Source organism: Diplotaxodon limnothrissa, linkage group LG22 (assembly GCF_057381915.1).
Source record: "Diplotaxodon limnothrissa isolate DT_005_m linkage group LG22, D_limnothrissa_male_GT1.1, whole genome shotgun sequence".
NCBI lineage: Eukaryota > Metazoa > Chordata > Actinopteri > Cichliformes > Cichlidae > Diplotaxodon > Diplotaxodon limnothrissa.
In genome coordinates, this window is record NC_140616.1 from 23646326 (window position 1) to 23664406 (window position 18081).

Sequence of the window (18081 nt, forward strand, 5' to 3'; positions counted from 1 at the left end):
TTATTGTCTTAATTCTGCTCCAGAAACGTTGTTTGAATCTATAATATGTTAATCGACAAGAATTTAATTTGGTTATTTGCACATAAAATGTGATTTGCCAATATTATTAGCTTAAGGCGTGACTAAAAGCCATTTTCGAACATTCACGTTCCTTGTCGCACCTTCCAGAAGCCATTTTCTATTCTGTTTCATTGTTTTTATAGTTCGTTGTCTTTCTCTTGCCTGTCTACCTCTTTTCTTCTGTGTTTTTGAGCGGTTATTGTTTGCAAACTTCAGACAAGCACCTTATCAAATAGAAAACAGATGCATTGGACTGAAAACCCCATAAAAGTGTGTTGAGCAAGCAGTTGTTCATGGGAAGAATTGTAAACAGCCAGTTCAGAGTTTATTTTTAAGCTGAAGGTATTTCATGAATTCACCCAACTTTTTGTAGCAATTCTCCAGGGTTGTCTTTGCTTGCGTGTCGTTTCGTGCATGCATATGTGCCTTTTTCATTACCAGATGAATTCATGGGAGGGATACAAACAGGGTGAGAAGCTCCTTCAGAAGTTTGAAAATGCAGAGGCCTCTGGAGGAGGGATTGGATCCTGTAAAATTGATTAGAGGGTTTGAAGACGAAAACCTCTTCTCCTTTGCTCATGGCGTGTGTGCTGCAGGGCCTCCTCCAAGCGGCGTTTAAATTTGAAATGAGAAGTGGAGGAGCACATACATATGTGTATACGCACACCCATGAAAGTTGCAGCGTCTTGAAACGCAACTACATAAGAGCAGATTTTGTTTCTACACACAAAGTCAGCCACTATTATGTTATTTGAATGTGAGCGCTTCTTATCAGAAGGGACTTATCCCAAGCATCTCTTAAAGTTGGTAAAACATGATTTTAACCAAATTTTACATCCTACCCAAAGCAGAAATTTGACCTTAGTGATCTAAATCTTGTCTTTGCTCTCTTGCAGTGCCCTCCTGATGCTCCCAAGAGCCGCCGTGCTGCTGAAAACGACCTGTTGGACAACACATTTAACCAGGTAAGACTACCGATGCACAACACATGTACAAACACAAAGCGAGAAATTTCTAGTTGCTTAGAGATAAAAATAATAATAATAATAATTACACAATAATCACAGAACAGCAGCACACACTTGGCAATTATAAACCATGTGGACACCACTACTAAAGATCAATAGGACGTCAGTGGTATTTCAACTGATGTAAGCATAGCAAGTTACTGATAATACTTCAAAATGTTGTACTACTTGTACAAATGTATTTAATTTATTAAATCAACATTAGTTTAAAATAAGTTTTAGTGGATTCACTCCTACACTGTCTGTCAAGGAGAATTCTCAGACTGTCACTGCCTCCATTTGTAATCACCACATCTACAAAAGACATCACAAAACCATAAAGTGAATAAAACATATGAAAAAAGTATGAAAGGAGCATACTTTGTTCAGATTTTGATTTTTTTTTTTTTTACTTAATGTATGTTAATGTGAGTCTGTCTTCCTCTTGCTCTCTCTCTTGAGATCTGGTGTACATAATCGTGACATCAAAGTTATATTGGCAAGAAAAAGTCAGTTAGTGACACTTTAGAAGAGTCTAATAATCACCACTGTCAAACTCACACATCTCCAGTATGTGTCACTACGGAGCCCCGCAGGGGACATTGGAGAAAAAAAAATAAAGCTGAAGTCTTGCGAGATCTCGCGAATGTTTTTTCTTCTCAGCTCGAAGCCGACCGGGAGGTCGAGGCACGATGTGCTGGGAGTGCGATGATAAACCGAGCAGAGTTACTTTTGCGTGAGTCCTTATCCGATGTATTTATAGAGGACATGCAGAAATGTTCTTTCCCATGGTTTTTTAAATACTATTTACCAGTCAACTATAAATCAATGACTTTTCAATAGTGGACAAATGGGATGCACCATTGGGAGAGGGGTGAAATGGAATAGTCCAAACGATAATAGCTTTATTTTTTTTAGATCAACTGTAACTTTATGACTTTTCAACCTTTTTGTTGCCACCTACTCTACACTTACTACTCTATACTATATTTTCTAACGTTAGTTCAAGATTTATTTAACTTTAACCCAACCATACCCATATGGAAAAGAAATAGTAAAAACTTATATGTGATTACTCATGAAAGTGGCCACTTTCTCATTACTTTCATACATTGTTTTAGTAAGTATCAAAAACATACAAGTTTCATTTTATAATTTTTCAAGGGATCTTATATCTGTTTTCACTCTTGTATGCTTTTCATACAAGTTTCACACAAGACAGATACAAACTTTATAAGATTTATATATATCTTTTCCATATGGGTAATGATGATTTAGATGAACAGCCAGCATTGATTTAATATCGTCTTACTGTCCAGAAAATATTGTAATCACCTCTCAGAAGAAGAAAAAGCCAAAAAAAAAAAACCCAGAGTCAACAAGATATTCCTGCTTGAAGTCCACTTGAACGTATCTCATGGAAAAGGAATATCCCTCCTCTTATTCTCCTACCTATGTAAGTTATTTGTCGAGCATCAGTTTAAATGACCCACCAAAGAAAACATGTTTGGCTACTGAAGAACTATGGCAGAGTAAATGGAGGAAAGCATCTTTTTTTACCCTCCAGGTGGACATTAGGATAATGAATCGATGTCATGCGGAAACTACGAGGAGACACACATGCACCAATTACCGTACACAGCAGATTCGCTTCTTATGCCCAAGTATTTCTAATACCAATGACAAACACTTTACTCTAGGAACAAAATGAAGGGGGGGGGGGAAAAAACAAACCCTTGTCTCTTGGATCGTGAATTATCTCCCCCCCGCCTCTCATCAGGCATAGAAATAACACAGACAAACACAGACATACACTTGGCCACAACTTTGTTCTTCAGGCAGTTTGAGCTGTCTGAGATGCTCCTGCTGGCAAGCAAACGCCGGCCAGCAGGACTTGTACCAAATGGCTTTGTTGTTCTCCGTTGAAGCTCCACCATGGACAACATGTTTTCTGCTCTGCAGTAGTCTTTATCATTTTGTCATTTTCTGTGACTTCTGTTCAGTAAAGTCTGCTGGTAGCAATTGTTCAAAGTGTCTGTGAGCAGGGTCCAACGCATGACAAATAGAGCCTTATGCAGCACATGGGAGACATTTTTTCCACAAATTGTCACAATACTTTTCAAAATTAATTTTTTGTTCTTGCTTTAATATCGCTTGGTATGTGGAAGTTCTTCCAGTAACATACAGGCAATTTATTTTTGTTTTCACAGCTGCCTGTTTTATTATTCATATTAATGGGACATGTATCTAATTATCTCTTCATTAGGGCCTGGTGTTTGTCCTGTGGGGTGCTAACTTAAAACTCTGGCAGATTCTAAGACAGTAATCAGTCCCATAGATGGTTTCCTCACCTTTCACTCTTTCTCGCCTTTTCTGCTATTATAAGTTCTAGTAGACTGACTGCTTTTAGGTAACAAGACATTTAGTCTTATTATGATTAATGTTTTTATCTCTACTGTACCCGTTCTCTCTCTCTCTCTTTTTGTTTTTTAAAATAGCATAGCGCTCAAAGACTGGTAATTCTAATTTCATCTGTGTATCACTTTTGTACACCCTAAATAAACTGTGAAATCCAAGATTCCAGTGTGTGAGCCAGATGTTATTGATGCATACCAGAGCAACCATTAATCTTGGATTAACAGAGAGACAGCAAGTTAACCATGTCATATGTGAAGAGACTCGAAAAACAACTTCTCTAGACGTGGATTCCTTTCTTTTTCATCTACAAATAGCCTTCTACTACTTCTAAACATGAAAGTTGTTTTAGAGTGGCTGGAGTAAAAGTTGTACACCGTGGCTCTAGAGGGACCTGCGAAGTTATGTCACTTAGCACTTAGCATGGTTCAACACTTGGTGACAAAACCCGTTGATGGACGAATTGCTTTCTGTGTAGCTTTTGGGCTATTTTTTGTTGTGTTTATGTGCTTTTTAAGGATAAAGACTGAACCTGAAGATTTCAGGTAACAGAGGCATAATATGAATATAAAGCTATTGAAAGAAACTCAGCTTAGGTCATCAAAGTGAGCATTTTTTATGATCATTATGTTTTTTAAGCAAAACTTAAATTAAAAAAAAATTGTAAAATATTCTGTTCCTTCCCTACCTCACATCTGATTTATGCATACACCTGCTTTAGCTCAGCTTGTTCCAACTCTTCATGCATGTGGAAAGAAATATTCAACACAAAACTCATCCAAGAACTGTTCAAATCTATATACTGGAATGCCTCTTTCATTATGTATTAAAAAATAATATAGCTCTTAAGATTAGTTAAATACAGCGTGAAATAAACAACAACAGTATTGCACATGTCATTGTTTATTTAACAAAAACTAAGCCAAAATGCAGACGCAGCGCATGAAAAACTAAGTACACCCCTGATTCTGTACCTTCTAGAACCACATTTAGCAGTATGGTATAGTATAGTATATTGAACTAATCAGCTTTTTGTATAACTTAACACAATGCTGTGGAATTTAGGCCCACTCTTCTTTACAATCTTGATTCCGTTCATCAACATTTGTAGGCATTTTTTATGTACAGCTCTCTTAACATCTCACCACAACATTTCAATCAGGTTGAAGTCTAGACTTTGACTGGACCATTGCAACACCTTGATTCTTTTCTTTTTCAACCATTCTGTTCTAATTTCAGCACAGCTTTAGCTGACTCACTGACTATAAGGTGTCTAGAGCCAAAATCGTCACGCCTCCATCACCATGCTTGACAGTTGGTAAGAGGTGTTAGTACTGACGTTTGACTTTCACCAAACAAAAGTACTTTGCATTATGGCCAAACATGTCCACTTTGTTCTCATCTATCCAAAGGACAATAATCCAAAGGTCTTGTGGTTGTTTTAGATGCAACTTTGCAACCTAAGCCATGTTGATACGCTCCTGTAAGAGAGATGCTTTCTCCTTGCAACCCTTCCAAGCAAGCCATACTTGTTAAGTCTTTTTCGAACTTTAACATTACGCATGCTAACTGAGGCCTGTGGACTGTAGCTCTTTGGATTTTGGAGCTTCGTTGAGCAATGCCTGACTTTGGGGTGAAGTTAGTGTGATGATCACTCCTTGGAATATGGGAATTTCTTTCACTTGGGAATGCTCTCTCACTTTAGAATCATGGATGTCAAATTGTTTGGAAGTTTGCTTATAACCCTTTAAAGACTGGCGCCCAGCAATTGTTGCTTCTATAACATTATTGTAGATTATTGTTTATTTTCATAAAATAATAATGACATGGTGTAATATGTCATTTGGTTTTGTATTTACCCACCTTTCAGATCTTGTAATCACCAGTTCATTTTTTTCTTTATTATATCCTGATTTTGTCCTTTATCATATCCTGAAATCTCAGTTGCATAACCTCCCCTTACCCTGGTGATATGCTAGACAGGCTGCCAGGCTGTCGGGGCTAAGAAAGAGCGACCATTCACACTCACATTCACACCTACGCCAAATGTAAAATCACCACTTAACCTTCAGTATAATGCATATCTTTGGACTGTGAAAGGAAGCCAGAGTGCCTGGAGTGAACCCACACAGGCATGTGGTCACAGCAGGTACTGCCTTTCTGAAGTATAACAAATCTCACCCTCAGTGTTTCTTATCTTTGACCACTGGAAACCTCTTTTTCTTGCTTTCAACCCAGCACCCCCAAAAGGTCGTCTAGTCCTCAATAGACTCAATAGTCCTTTGTGTTTCGTTTCCCCATCGTGTATCTCTTGGACTTTTTATGATGAGGTCTAACACCAGCCATAAAAACGACTTCTCCCCTCTTCCCTTTACTGACATGCTTTCTTATTGTTCACTTCCCAACTTTCCATCTTGGAACAGGTTGTTTCCGCTCAGCGTTCTGTGCTTCCTCTATCCCTCTTGTTGTTGGCTGTTATTACTTATTTATTTATTCTGTCTGATTTTTTTTTTTTTTTATACTGTGCACAGCAGGGTCCATCTCTTTACTTACCCCAGGGCTCCAGAGTTACAGCGTTTGGTTTCTCTCTCACTTTACTCATCTTCTTTCATCTCTTTTTCTTTTTCATGAAAACCAAAAATAAAGAATAAAGGATAATGACCCATGTGTGCAACCATGATGGCCCTTATTTCATCCTCCTTTGTTCTTCTTCTGATGCAACGAATTGTAATGGTAACATAAATTTACGGGGATGCGCCGGACAAGCAATAGGAAAACAGAAGCTTCTCTATGCCACTCCTAAAAAGAAAAAATGTCATGTGATGTAGAGCCCTGTGATTTTTTTGAGGGCATTTGGTTACTTATAGGAACAAAGCACAGGAATTAAAAGGAACTAGAAACATACCATAATAATAATGTAGATTAAACAAATTTGAGAAGGAAATCAGACTCTGGTAAGAGTGTTATCACACCAGCACCAAAATGCTAATCTATTTGAGTCAATATGGCCGAATATTAGCTAATCAAGTCATTAAGGTGAAAATCATGGTGGTCATGGTCATGCTCAAATATGAGTTGAAGAAAACAAAAGTGCCTGACGTTTTCTTTCTTTGCTTTCTTTTCTTCTTTTCTGCCAACAGGAGATTTTTGCATCCAAGGATCTTGCAGAAAAAGTAAGTCTCGCATACACACAAAGCACATGTGGTTTTACAGTTTTACGGTACTGAATTTCTAACCACATTACGCACTTGTTGCATAAGATGGTCGCCTCAACGGAAGAGAGCTCTGGGTTCAAAAAGTGAAGCTGACATGTTCTGCGTTTGTATTCTGGCGTTCTTTAGGAATTCATTAAAAGAAAAAAAATCAGGTTAGGGAGGAATCGCTAAGAACTTATTTGCAGCCTAGGATGTACCCTTCCTTTGACCCCAGTGCATTCTGCAATCTGAACCGGAAATATCAGCCATATGCATGGATAACAACTCTTTCGGCATTTATATGCTGTTGAAACAGAAACCCGAAAACAATATGCAGGCCATGTGTGTGTGTCTGTGTATATGTGTGTTGTGCATGGGACTGTTTCCTCCTGCCTCCACACATTCTCACAGCTTGCTGACTGACTGAAGACTGATTTACACCTCATTATTCGCTGGGTCTCAGTTGGGAGTTGCTTCTGCCTATTAATTTTGTCATTCACCTACAATAGGCATGTTCTGTTCACAAATAGAATACAAAACTCCAGACGCTTCATTATGTTGCTCCGGTGTGTGCTTACTAATGCGGGCTGCCGCCTCCGCTGACTTCCTCAATGTAGGTTATTACCTGGGTTGGAACATGCAGCTTGCCCTGCCGCTGGGGGCACACACACACACACACACACACACACACACACACACACACACACACACACACACACACACACACACACACACACACACACTTTCAAGGAAACAAAAGTGAGTTTTTCGTTTGTGCTACCAATGTAATTTGGTCAAATTATACAGGCAGCTGTTTTATTCAAAAGTAAAAAAATGGTTGTGCGACCCATAGGAATCTATTGATAATACGAGGAGATATTATGCATCGCTGATGCCAACAAATGCACCAAACAGGCATATGAATTAGTATGATTATTGTCATAAATGATGTGAATAAAGGGTTGATTTGACTTGTGCGTCACAATCCCAAAGCTCAGTTAGAAACTCGTTTTCGTCGCAATCTTGATGTCATTCTTTTTCATCTATTCTTTTATAGTTTGTTCGTCTTATACGAGTGCATTCTTGGGCATGTCAGTCAAAATGCTCAGCATCGCCAAGCTGCATGTTTTCATGAAAGATTCCTTTATGATAGGGGGTGTCAAACGTAAGGCTCAGGGGCCAGAATTGGCCTGGTGAAGACTCCAATCTGGCCCACTGGATGGTTTTGGAAACTGTGAAGGAGAACATAACTTTTAACATGTTTTACAGGTTTTCCTACAGACAAAGGCCTCTCCCATAGCCATTCATATTACACCACAGTAATTAAACTATAGATTTCTATACTTTTACACATTTATGTTTTATAATTTAAGCCCAATTAGTCATGCTGAGAGATTTCTTTTATTTTCTACAGCTGCATTTCTTTATCGTGTAGAAAAACTCTGACATACTGTTGAAATTGCTCTTCTTTTTCTTATATTAGGATTTTCCATTGATTTAAGGTATACTTTTATACATTTCTGTACATTGACAGAAAGGGGAGGTTTCACTGATCTGGTCCATATAAGATCAAAATGGGCTGTATGTGGCCCACGATATGAAATTAGTTTGAAATCCCTGCACTTTGAATAAAACCTTCTTGTTCCTGTTTTAAGATTTGTCAGTGAAAGTTTTAATGCACTACAATAATTCAGTGAATTGCATTAGAGGAGATTATGATTTTTTTTATTTACACTTGTAGATTTGCATTAGTGTCCGCTGGCTTGAGACCTGGCAGATGGAGAGAAGGATTGCCAAAAAGTGTTACCAGAAGGCTCCCTGACAGAATGTTGGTGCCTGTGTTCTCAGATGTTTAAGCTCATAGATTATGATCTGTGCTGGTTAGCGTAATGAGTAGTGAGCGCCTTTGTTTTGGGATGGCGATGTCAAAAATAGAGTGTGCTTTGTGCGGGATATCGAAACCTTTGACTAAGGTATTAATCGAAATATTTTGACGGAAAGGCTCATACAGTCAGTTTCTTCAAAACACAAGTGTAGGAGGAAATATTCATAGGCAAGAGAAGACAAAACGCCTGTGTAATGTACTTTTACTTGTAATACTTAACTCTACTGGAAATTCAACTTTCTGGCCTCACCCGAGGAAGTGCTGACCATATGTATCTGGCAGTCTCATAGTCTCTCAGATACCCGACAAAGGTCTAAGGGCCAAAACATTGTTCTTCCAGTAAAGTTTATATGCAAGTAACAGGACAGTGAGTGGGAGTTGTTTCTTTCCTTGCAATGATTATCCAGTTATCCAGAGCATTTTAGCTAGAAGACAAAGTTGGCCATAAGTTGGTGAAAATAGAGAAATCTTCAGCAGCTAAAAAATACTGAGCCAAGGGTTAGCAGAGCCCAACATCAAGAAAACAGAAACATGACTACAAAGTAATGCCAATGTTGCCCTGTGCAGTGTTTCCTAAACTCGACTTTGAAAAGTACTTGAAGATACACGAGACTCCTGCCATTTAAAAGTAATCCTTTATTTCATATCATTATGTGTTGCGAAAAGTAACTCATTAGAGTACAACCCCCAATACCTCAAAAGTTGGAATGGTGTGTGAAGTGTCAGTAAAAACTGAAAATAAGGATTTGAAAAATCTCATAAACACGTCATTTATTCACAATAAAACACAGAAAACACATCAAATGTTTAAGCTGAGAAAATGTGCCGTTTCAAGAAAAAAATAAGGCCATTCTGAATTTGAGGACAGCTACTACTCAAAGAAGTTGGGGCGGGTCTATGTATCTTTAACAGTCCTGGGTCTTCTTTGCATTTTTGACACATTTTTTCAGTTGGTCAGAGGTGTTTACTTTGAATCTTTTACTACAAAGGTGTGTAAGAGATGCAGCTTAGCATCTTAGCATTGTCTTGCTGAAATATGTATGACATTCCCTGAAAAAGATATTTCCTGGTTGGGGGAATATGTTGCTCTAAAACCTGTATATTCCTTTCAGCATCAATGATGCCTTTCCAGATGTGCAAGCTGCCAACTGCTTAGCCAATTGCACAGTGCACCCTCCATACCATCAGAGATGCAGGTTTTTGAACTTAGGGCTGGTAACAAGCCAGATCCTCTTTAGTCCTGAGGCCCACTGGATGGGCATAGATGTCCATGTTTTCCAAAACCAATTTAAAATAGGGGTTTTTCTCAGCTTAAAACAGATTCCCACTTTGCCTTAGTCCATTTCAAATGATCTGTGGCCCAGAAAAGATGGCAGTGTTTCTGGGTGATGTTTACATATGGCTTCTTCTTCATATGTTAGAGCCTGAACCTGCATTTGTGGATGGCACAGTGAACTGTGTTCACAGACAAAATTGGGCCTGTTTGTAATACAGAGCCACCTGAGTACCCAAAGATCCTGACCATCTAATTTTGTTTTTCGGCCCTGTGCACAGAGATTTCTACAAATTCTCTGAATCTTTTGATGATATTAAGTAAGTACGTAAGTAAGTAAAGTTTATTTATATAGCACCTTTCAGAGACATATGTCACAAAGTGCTTTACAAGGTAAAAACATAATACAGTCATAAAATACATCATAAAAACCCTGGTCTAATTAAAAGCTTTTTGAAATAAAAATGTATTTAGCTGCTTTTTGAAGGTCTGAGTCCAAACCCCGTAGAAATAGGGGAAGTGCATTCCACAGTCTGGGTGCAACAGCTTGGAAAGATCGGTCCCCTCGGGTTTTAAAACGAGTGTGGGGGACCACTAAAAGGTTTTGGTTTGATGACCTCAGGTTACGAGTGGAGGTATGTGCACGAATCAGATCAGCAATGTAGGGGGGGGGGGGCTATATTACATACAATTTTATGCGGAGGAGCATTATTCTGAAATCATTCCACAATTTGCTGAAGCAGCTTTCTGCTATTGGTGAACCTCTGTGCATTTTACATGTGAGAAACTCTGCCAATTTCAGTTTCTCAGTTTAAACATGTGATATATTTTCTGTTCTGTTGTGACAAAATGAGGCTTCATGAGCTTTCCAAATCACTGCATCCTATTTAGTATTTACATTTCATATTTCACACTGCTAACACATTTAGCTTCTACATGGTATAGAGCCTAGTGTACATTCTCATTCCATAGTGAGCTGATAACAGTAGCTTTCCACCACATAACAAGCAACGGGCATGCTAATTTTCATTTAAGTTGCATTTTTAGCTAAAAGCTAGCCATTGCAGTTTTTGAGCTGAACTTTCTCAACTAGCCACATCTACAGAGATGTCCTTAGCCTGCATGTGCATCTTCAAAATGTGAAGTAGCACCTAGCAAACACTTGATATCAAACCTGCACACAATAAAGTGTGAAAATTTTATATATTTTATTATTATTATTATTATTATTATTATTATTTTATTTTATTTTTTTACTATTTAATTTGTAAAAATGTGTATACACACACACACACACACACACACACACACACACACACACACGTAGGAAAATATTTAGTATACACATCCAGAAATGCATACACTATTATATATTGTACATATATTTATTAGTTTCAGGTTGGCCATTCTTGTATTTTGCTCGTTTGTGTTGTTGTGTTTGCACATCTCTGTTGCTTGTGGGGCTCGCACACAAGAATTTCACTCGCATGTGCTGTGCCAGTGTGCCTGCACATGTGATGTGACAATAAAAAAAAAAAAAAAAAAAAGTGATTTGATTTGATTTGATTTGAATACTTCCACAATGCAAAAGCTGTCCTCTCTGCCAACATGTTAGCTGACTGACTGACACAGGATTGGACCCATTCCACAAGCACACAGCTGCATGCCAAGTAGTTGGAGGGAGGCAGACACATTGCAGATGCGTCAGGGATTTTCTTTTTTTTCCCTCCCTCAACAAACAAAAGAAACATTTTAACAGTATTTGGTTGCTTATTTGCGAAACGAAGCTAAAAAAAAATCCAGCAACTTCAATTAGGGAAATTGCCTTTGCCATTAAAAAAGAAAGTATAGAAATGCCAATGCGGAGCATAGTATACATGCCAAAGCTTTGATTTCAAAGTTTTGGATTTGACAGCAAATCCAGCAAAGTGATGTGAATTAAAGCGATATTCAGTAGTACATTTTGCTCTTACACTTTTCTTTCCAACTTTGAGAAATGTGGAGAACAAACAACAAAAAGCAGGCTGCTGACGGTTTAAGTAGATGTATAAGAGGTCTTGACTAAGCCCACAGTCACAGAAGAGAGCTTGGAAAGAGTGACTCGTCACTGCAGCTGGTCTAGCCAGCCATTGATAGATTTGTAGCTGCTAAGAGTGAGCGAGTGAGTGCGTGAGGGTGGAAAAACAAAAAAGGGAAGAAAAAAAAAGAGAGAAGTGGGAGAATTACACATTGTCTCTGTGCTGTTACAGCCCTCTTCACAGCACAGTCACAGCTTCAGCTTATATGCAAACCTTCTGTTAATATGAAGGCAAGGCTCCCAGAAACACAGGACTGGGGATTTGGCTTTAATTACTCGCTTCTGCTAAAAATGCTTCAGTTATTTATAATGGTAATCCTTATTTTCCTATGCATGTGCCTGTGAGTGTGCACGCGAGTGTTTGTGCGCAGGCGTGTGTGTACCCTCCTGTGATGAGCAGCTGGTCTGCTCACTCCTGTGCTGAGGGAATCAGACATTCCTATTGATCTCCATCTCCCATGGGAGGTGTGTGTGTGTTTGTGTGTGTGTGTACACGTGTGTGTCCACCTCTGCTTCCCTTTGACTGCATACTGTAGAGCAGAATTCGATTTGTTTTTGTGCAACAGTGCCACTGCCAGGGGACAAATTGAACTGCAACGTTCATGTCTTATTCAGGCACACAGCAGGTCCTTCAGTGGATGTTAAACTCATATAATAATAAATCTCTGTTTCTCTGTGTCTGTAGTGTGGGGGGTGTTTACTCCTGAATAGGGAAGAAAATGTAAGGATCTCTGATCTTTACTTTCTCTTTCTTTCTATTTAAAGTGGTATAAAATCAGGCTGGTGGGTAACTGAGCGTTTTTGTGTTTTGCAGGTTGTAAACTTCGGCGGGGTTGCTGGGGTGAAAGGTGAAAAAGGGGACCGGGTGAGTATGAAGGATTACAACAAAGAATACTGACATTCATTTTGGGGGAGGGGGCGTAGTAAGACTAATATCAGAGGTATGAGCAATACGATCGCTTGTGCCTGGACATGTCTGCTTCGGCGCTTTGATATTGCTGTAGTCCAATACGATGTAGGCTGTTGACCAATTACCATCTAGGTGGTACGCATTGTTCGGTGCTCACTGATTCTATTCATCACCCACATCATTGTTCATTGCCATCATTGTTCTTTCTCTACCTCTCTCTCTTTTCAGGGTGATGACTGTTCTGGCTCCCATTCAGGTCCAGTAAGTTACTTTTCCATTGTGTGTCACACTCACCCCACGCCACGCTTTGTGGAAAGGCATTGTTTTTTGGGTTGGTCCTTTTAGTTATTTGGCATGCAGTGCAGTGAGCCTGAAATTTTGGCCAATAGTGGTCTGTGATTATACATGCCAACCAAGTGTCTCTAACCTCAGTGCACAGAAGGACCCAAGGGGCAGAAGGGAGAGAAAGGCGAGTCGGTGAGTGCCAATACTGCCAAGGTTACAGCAGCACCTTCCACTGCCCTGCTAACCCCCTAGCTGTTTAGTTTGAGCTTTATTTGAAACCTCATTTTCCAGCATCCTTTTCCCAGTATTAATTATGCAGTGGGAATGATGGTGTGCTTTGTATGTTTATTTACTTGGTGAGTGACTCACCGAATTTGCATGAAAGTATATATGCAGGGCTTGGTTTCTCAAAGGATAGATTTGACTGGTTTAAAGAGTTAGATCAGCTTTAAATTTTATCCTCGATTGCTCTGAAGCAGGTCAGACCCATCAATCCATTTTCTACCGCTTAGTTGGCTTTGTGTCAAGGGGGCAGTATTTTAATCAGAATCGCCCAGACCTCCCTTCTCCACGGCCACTGCCTCCACCTCTCATAGAGATATAGAAAGGCATTACCAAGCCAGCTGAAAGACATAATCTCTCCATCTTGTCCCAGGTCTGCCCTGGGGTTTCCTCCTGGGTGGTCATGCCTGAAATCCAGGCGGCATCCTGGCCAGATGCCTGAACCACCTGGACCGGTTCCTTTCAATGCAGAGGAGAAGTGGCTCTATTTTGAGCAGCCCCCCAGGATGACTGAGTTCCTCACCCCTCCTCCGAGGTTGAGGCCAGGAACCCCCGTAGGAAACTAATTTCTGACATTTGTCTCTCACTCTTGACATTTGTGGGCTCACTCTTTCGGTCACTAGCCGCAATTCGTGGCCACATGTGAATGAAGAAAGTTAGAGCGTTGCACAAACATAAAGACTGACTTGACCGCCTACCTTTAGGCTAGCAAACCTTAAGACTCAGACTATCAGCAGCACCCAACAGGGCAGAAGAGAATAAAATAAAACCGGGTGTATTTCAGGTTTAAGAAACATAAACACTAGTAACCCTACTTTTACATTTATTCACACATATGTTGCCAGTGCCTTCTCTGCAAATCACATCATGAATTCACGAGATTAGGCAGGAAGTAGACTGTTTCATTCTGATCTGATGTCACATTTTCCACTGATTATCTCTCAAAAAGCACAATTTTTTTTTCTTCTTAGTTCCATCTGTGTTACTTGGTTGGGTGTGATCACTCAGTCAGGACTTTATTTTTTTATGTTGTTGTTGAGAAGTCTTAATTGATCCAATATTTATTACAACACATTCCTGCTTAAGATAGTCAAGGTCTAACGTGTTTTGTGCAGCAGATGAAGAATTTGAATTAGTTTGATCTAATCCATCCACAAAATCCATCTTTGCTTTGTGAAACCAACCCCGGGGTCTCTGTTTCTATATTAAATTTAGATTCTCAGCAATGAGTTGCGTCTGATTAATATGCAGCATGTAAAGCCATTCGGACTGCTGCTCTATAATGTGCTCCTGTTTCTCAAGTTGTTTGTTTGTGTGTGTCCAAATGGGGCATATGGCCCCTGCTGGTAGCCCTTACCGGTTGCCAACTGGTCACTGTGTTGTTTTGCTATGCTCCAGTGGTGTGTGTGGCTGTTTAGAGTTTCTTTAGAGCCAGGTCATTGATCTGGGCCTTGTCTCCATTCACTCTCTCCACAGGCGACCCCTGCCAACTGGGGCGAAGCAGCTGGGTACAAGGTGAAGAGCTTAAGAAACTTTTGGTGATGAATAATAAAGATATGACTTTTTAATGATCATCTAATTAAAGTCTAACCTCTTGCTTTTTCATTCCTCACCCCCCTCTGATTCTCCAGGGAGACAAAGGTCAGAAGGGTGAGAGGGGTCCACAGGGTCTGACAGGCACCCCAGGAAAGGATGTAGGTGTTTTTGTGTTTGTTGGTTTTACTTCTTTTTGCTTTCAAATTAGAGCGTTAGATTCAACCAAAGTACCTTTCAGGCTTGAAATTTAGAGTTTAGCTTTCAATCTACATTTCAATAGCACAAACATGAGTGCACACTCACAAACATACTAATTCATTCACGCACATCCACTTATGCAGCCACTTTTATCAAGCTGGAGCGGATATTCAGTAAACTCATACGGTATTACTATTTAAGCTCAGGCGCCCATTGATATTTATTCCCCCCTCCTCTCTCTCTCCCATTGCGTTAAGTCGGCCTGTTAATGCCTGTTAGATTAGGCTAGAGCAACAAAGCTTGCACAATCAATGCTGCCTCATTGACTGTGCTGTTCGTCTCTCACACAGGCGGGCGTCTATTCAGGAAGACTTAAACCTTTTAATCTTCCCTGTTCAGTGCAGTGATCCTGTAGACGCATGAAAAGTTTTGAGGAACAAATTACGACATGTGTGTGCTCTGAGATATTCCCCTGGTTTCAGCGTCAGGCGCGCACTCACACTCACGTTCACCGGGCTAATTGCTTGTTGTGGCCAGATGGATTTGGTGGAGGATAGATTTTCTTAAGTCTCCCATCCATCTGACATTGTGAATATGAATGTGCTGTTGATGTGACTTGAATCAGACAAGGAGAAAATATTACGTATGCACCACTGAAGACGATACATCTTACAGTTTCTACATTTCTCCCGTTTTTTTCTTATTTCTCAGACGAGGAACATCAGACAAATGGGGGAAAACAAGTGTCTTTAACAATTTGTTTGATTATTTGGAGTTGGCACTGATGATGGCAATTCTCCTTTTTTGTCTGTCACCTTTTCCCAGGGTCGAGCGGGATCGGTCTGTGTGGTCGGCCCCAAGGGACAGAAGGTCTGTCTGCATCACGTCTACAATTAACCTGTCACATTCTTGCAGTCCAGTTTGCATTTAATAGATATGTTTTGAAATTGTTTCCCAGGGTGTCCCTGGTATGGTAGGTCCGGAAGGATTGGCAGGAGAGCCGGGAAGGCCGGGACTTCCAGGCCTACCAGGGGTCGGAAAACCAGGTCCTCCAGTGAGTGCGCTTTTTAATTAAAGAACTGGTCACAGAAAGCAGAAGAATGATATACACAATTACTGGACAATGTCCTTGCACTGATTATCTTAATGTCCTTATCCTCATTTTAGAAATGGCTTCTATTTGACCAAAGTGTGTGTTTCTTTGTGGGGGGGTTAGCCACAGCTCTCAAAAATACATGGCAGGATGTGGCAGAATGCTTTCTTTTGATCAGATTGCTCCTGATTAAAGTCTAAAAGCATCTTAGGATGGCATTTTAAAAGATTCATTTCCTTTTTTTCCTTCCCAGGGCCCTCCTGGTGAACCCAGCGGTGCAAAAGGAGAAAAGGTAAACTTACATTTTGACTTATGATTGTTATAATAATGCTCTTAGGCATATTATAATAAAGATGTCCTTTTTGCTTTAATATATGAAGCATTCAAGGCCATGGCACTCGAGTGCCTTTGTATCTCGGAAGGTACCACTGCAGCTACTATTACCATTAGCATTAGCATTCACTAACTTGAAAAAGATATGTGCATATATTTGTTAAGAAGATACTTGTTAAGAAGGGAGGAGGATTGTTAGTAAGGAGTTTGAAAAGCTGAGAGTAACTTAAAGTTGTTGAAAAAACTAAACAAATAAGTACTAGTTAGCTAACTAAATAGTTCAAATAGTTAGCTAAAAGTAAGGTATAAATGTTTAACTAAAAAGAACAAATATCAAAAATGTGTGACATATCTACCTAATTAATAAATGAACAGTTGAAACAGTTGAAAGTTAATATACAGATAGTTGAAATGGCGACTTTTTAAGCAAGCGATATAAAAGTTTGCTTAAATTAATGGACAAACAACTGAAATGGTTGAAACCATGATACCTGACTAAGTATCATGGCGTTAAATAGGCTAGTTAGCAGAAAAGTAATTGAAAATGCAATGTTTTTTGCAACGTAATAATGTAAATGCAGTGGTTTTGAGGATACTCAAGGTCCTGTCCCAGTGTAAATGCTTATTGCAAATCCTGCTTGCAAGTTGTTAGTTGATTGTTTGCACATCAAGAACCAGCAAAGGCAAAAAGAAATGTCTTATTACTAAAAAAAAAAGCTTTCTGTAAAACAGCTGTTGTATTTACAGGGCGATAAAGGAACTTCTGGAGAAGATGGATTCCCTGGAGAACCAGTGAGAGACTTTTTTAAACATCGATTAGTATTCTGTAATGTATGGATGGGCTTCCAGGTTATGGACATGATTTGAACTTTGATCCGATATGTCAGTGTTTGAATGAGATTGTGCTGTTTTCAAAGGGTCCAAGAGGACCACCTGGATATAAAGGAGAGAAGGTATATCTTGTAAACACTATATTTAATCTCTATATGCATTTTGTCTGAGTTCTCTCTCATCATCACATTGTACGTCTAACTTGCGTTAAATCTTCAGGGTGACCCATGCGAAGTGTGTCCAGTGCTGCCTGCAGACATAGGCAACAAAGTGGCTTTGCAAGGGAAACCTGGCCCTAAAGGAGAGCCCGGATTACCAGGGATAGGAGAGAGAGGACCGTCTGTAAGTAGCGCGCTTGACCGGAATGTCATCTGCGCCTGACCGGAATGTTAAGTTTGCCATTTTTTTACGATCTTGCTACATTTCTTTATTATGGAGTTGTAGACACGGTCAGAGTTGTAGCTGACAATTGAACCTTGAGCACACTTTTTTTTTTTTTTGATAACGCATATTTTTTTATTTTTCTTATCATTCAGAGGGAAAGTGTGGCATTTATGTCTACCTTGGGCTTTTATTTGCCCTTGTAATTCTCACAGTATTGCAGCAGCTCAAGGGGAGAAGGCGTGATATGCTGTCAAAAGTTTATCCTCCAAGGCAAAGGGCTTTTTCTTAATGTAATCTTAACTCGTCTCTCTGTTTCTC

General features: G+C 39.6%; 1 protein-coding gene across 1 annotated transcript in view; it reads left to right on the plus strand.

Annotated features, from left to right (window-relative positions):
• The window catches only part of col16a1 (collagen, type XVI, alpha 1), an 82115-nt gene that overhangs the window by 29033 nt on the left and 35001 nt on the right, over positions 1-18081 (plus strand). The window contains exons 8-21 of the mRNA XM_085345962.1: positions 957-1025; positions 6623-6655; positions 12597-12632; positions 12726-12776; positions 13050-13082; positions 13254-13298; positions 14865-14903; positions 15020-15082; positions 15948-15992; positions 16081-16176; positions 16469-16507; positions 17296-17340; positions 17466-17501; positions 17599-17721. Of these exons, the coding sequence (XP_085202088.1) occupies positions 957-1025; positions 6623-6655; positions 12597-12632; positions 12726-12776; positions 13050-13082; positions 13254-13298; positions 14865-14903; positions 15020-15082; positions 15948-15992; positions 16081-16176; positions 16469-16507; positions 17296-17340; positions 17466-17501; positions 17599-17721 (753 nt within the window). The remainder of the gene's footprint in view (positions 1-956; positions 1026-6622; positions 6656-12596; positions 12633-12725; positions 12777-13049; positions 13083-13253; positions 13299-14864; positions 14904-15019; positions 15083-15947; positions 15993-16080; positions 16177-16468; positions 16508-17295; positions 17341-17465; positions 17502-17598; positions 17722-18081) is intronic.